At 45.0% G+C, this 2,580-nt stretch overlaps 1 protein-coding gene across 1 annotated transcript in view; it reads left to right on the plus strand.

The window, feature by feature from the left end:
* Positions 1–1,227: 1,227 nt before the first annotated feature.
* Positions 1,228–2,580, plus strand: part of DAW1 (dynein assembly factor with WD repeats 1) — a 26,571-nt gene continuing 25,218 nt past the window's right edge. The window contains exon 1 of the mRNA XM_007453259.1: positions 1,228–1,319. Coding sequence (XP_007453321.1) covers positions 1,228–1,319 — 92 coding nt within the window. The remainder of the gene's footprint in view (positions 1,320–2,580) is intronic.

Genomic DNA, 2,580 nt, shown 5'->3' on the forward strand with positions numbered 1-2,580 from the left:
TTTTTTTTTGCGGTATGCGGGCCTCTCACTGCTGTGGCCTCTCCCGTTGCGGAGCACAGGCTCCGGACGCGCAGGCTCAGCGGCCATGGCTCACGGGCCCAGCCGCTCTGCGGCAAACCCGTGTCCCCTGCATCGGCAGGCGGACTCTCAACCACTGCGCCACCAGGAAAGCCCTGAGTGACTTTTTATTGTATCCTGGAGACTCTTGATCCCACCTACATCTATTTTGGCATGCCGTGACCATGTTTAGGTTTAGCACATAGGTTCTGGTCTGCTTTTGTGGGCTTTGATTACAGTGATACTTTAGTTTTCTGAGCCTTTGCCATGTTATTCTGGTCTAATTTGTTTTTCTGGTGTAAGACTCCTGCTTTGCTTTGTCTTAGCAAGACTCCTGCTCAGTCTTCTCTGGTGCCACCTGCAGGGGCAGAAGTTATGTCCCCAGTGTGCCTGTTCTCACTGTGTGACCTTCTGGGGGTGGAGGATAAGCCCCTGGGCCTGGTTGTGCCACTGGTTGAAAGGCAGGGAGACACTGCTTTGGTGCTTTGCTGTGGAATGGGGTCTGGGAGGTCCTGGGACTTCGCTGATGCTGCTGTAGGCAGATCAGATGGCCTTCTCAGACGCCAGCTAAGGAGCAGGGATCGTGAAGGTCTGCAGCTTTGCTTCTCCAGCTGTTGCAGGCAGATGAGACTGCACTGGGCCCAGCTTTGCAGTGGGGACTGGGACAGCCCAGGGCTTCCACTGGTGGGTGGGACTGCCTGCAGGGGCCCCCGTGGTGGAGCAGTTCAGGGTTCCTCATCAGTACTTTGTCTGACTTTTCTTTTCCTTGTCCGTTGGCCACAGAAAGCAAGCTTTTTTGTTGTTTTTTGATGTTTTGTTATCTGTGCTTTTCGGTGGTTTCAGGCTGCAAGTCCTTTTGGTCCCCACTGTTGGGATACATGTGCAATGAAAAGAAAACCCGGGGAACTCACCGTGTTGTCATTCCTCAAATCCTGAGGCCCCTATCCATCCACCTTTTTCTGTCCAACTTTCAATTATTTTAGCATTGCCTGCTGAATGATTTCAAGTGTATTTAGAGGACAGACCAAGGAAAAGTGGGTCTACACCATCTTGTTTTGAAATCAGACATCACTGCATATGTTTTATGTAGAAAAAAGAAAAACAAAAATGAAAATGTCAAAGGAGGTTAACTTTTGGCATAGGCTGTGATCATAAGTGTTTTATAACTTAATGTTTGTTTATTTCTTAGGAATTATGTTGGAATATGAAGAAAGTGGACAACTAAAGACCAAATCCATAGATCTGCTCGATCTCCATACCAGGTAAGTTAGCTATATAATGCAATATGTATTTCATATCCAAAATTGTGATTGGGAGACCCTGACATAGGATGGTGTGTGGATGAGCTGCATAAGCTACAGACAATGCATTACTAATTAAATTGTTCCAGGGTATATATTATTTCCTGTTTGTTTTGTTGACTTTTATTTGAATGTCTTGCTGAATGAGGAGGAAGTGGAAAAAGGATCATCAATCTTTCTTCTTCTTCCCAAACCAACCGTATTTAAAAAGAAAAAAAATAAACCTTTTAGTTTGGAAATCTGTTTTGATGCATAACATTTGTCGGAAACGTTTCCAAGAGGCATTATTAGCTTTTCAATTCTTATGAAAGTATAACTATTTTGACAACTGAGTTTTTCAAAGTCATCATTGTGAAACATCTCTGATTCATTTCCATTCCAAATATTCACTCTTATTCTGAAAGCCTGTGTTTCTTGAGAGCTGGGACCGTACCTCTGACACTCCCAGGACTCAACCTATGGTAGGTAATAAATGTTAGTTGAATGAATGGTCTCCTAGCTCAGTGCCTTGCACAAAACTGGAGCTCAGCCTATGTTTATTTGTGAACAGAAGGAGGATGCTTATCAGATTTCACATTTCTGGGAAGCAGATGCTGAAACAGAAGTAGGTGGGTACAAGGTTACTGGGAAGTGACACCTGGGACAGATCAGAGGATGAGGCACATCTGGGCAGGAGGAGACATCAACCTTGATGATGATGCAGGTTTGACAAGAGTCTCTCCAGCCCGTGGAGGAGTTCAGAACAAAGCTTGCGGGTTTGAGGACCCCCTCACGGGGCAGAAGCGGCCAGGCTCTTGCACGGCCCCCTTGCCTAGCTAGCGGCCGAGGGCTGTGGATAAGAGCAAGCCGTGGGCTCAGACACTAACATGGATCCTGAAGAAGCTGCAGCTGGAGGCCGTCAGCCAACTACCACCTCCTTCACGGCAGCTGGGCCCCGAGTCCTTTCTCGATACGCATTTGTGACATGTTTTGCAAAATGACCCTATTTTGGATGTTTTGTGGTATACAGACATTAATATTTGTCTTGAATTAATATTATTCTGGACTAGCAAAATTTACCATAATTGCTGTAGATTATTTGAATACTGGGGAAAACTTGAATCTGTACTTTTCACACCAGTTCTCTTTCAGGGAAATAATGTTATAGCCCATAAGAAATCTAATAATAATAATAATAGTAATTCTTTGAATGTTTGGTTTTGGTTAGGTACTTTCTCTTTCC

Source organism: Lipotes vexillifer, unplaced genomic scaffold, assembly GCF_000442215.2.
Source record: "Lipotes vexillifer unplaced genomic scaffold, Lipotes_vexillifer_v1.1 scaffold471, whole genome shotgun sequence".
In the NCBI taxonomy this organism is placed as follows: Eukaryota; Metazoa; Chordata; class Mammalia; order Artiodactyla; family Lipotidae; genus Lipotes; species Lipotes vexillifer.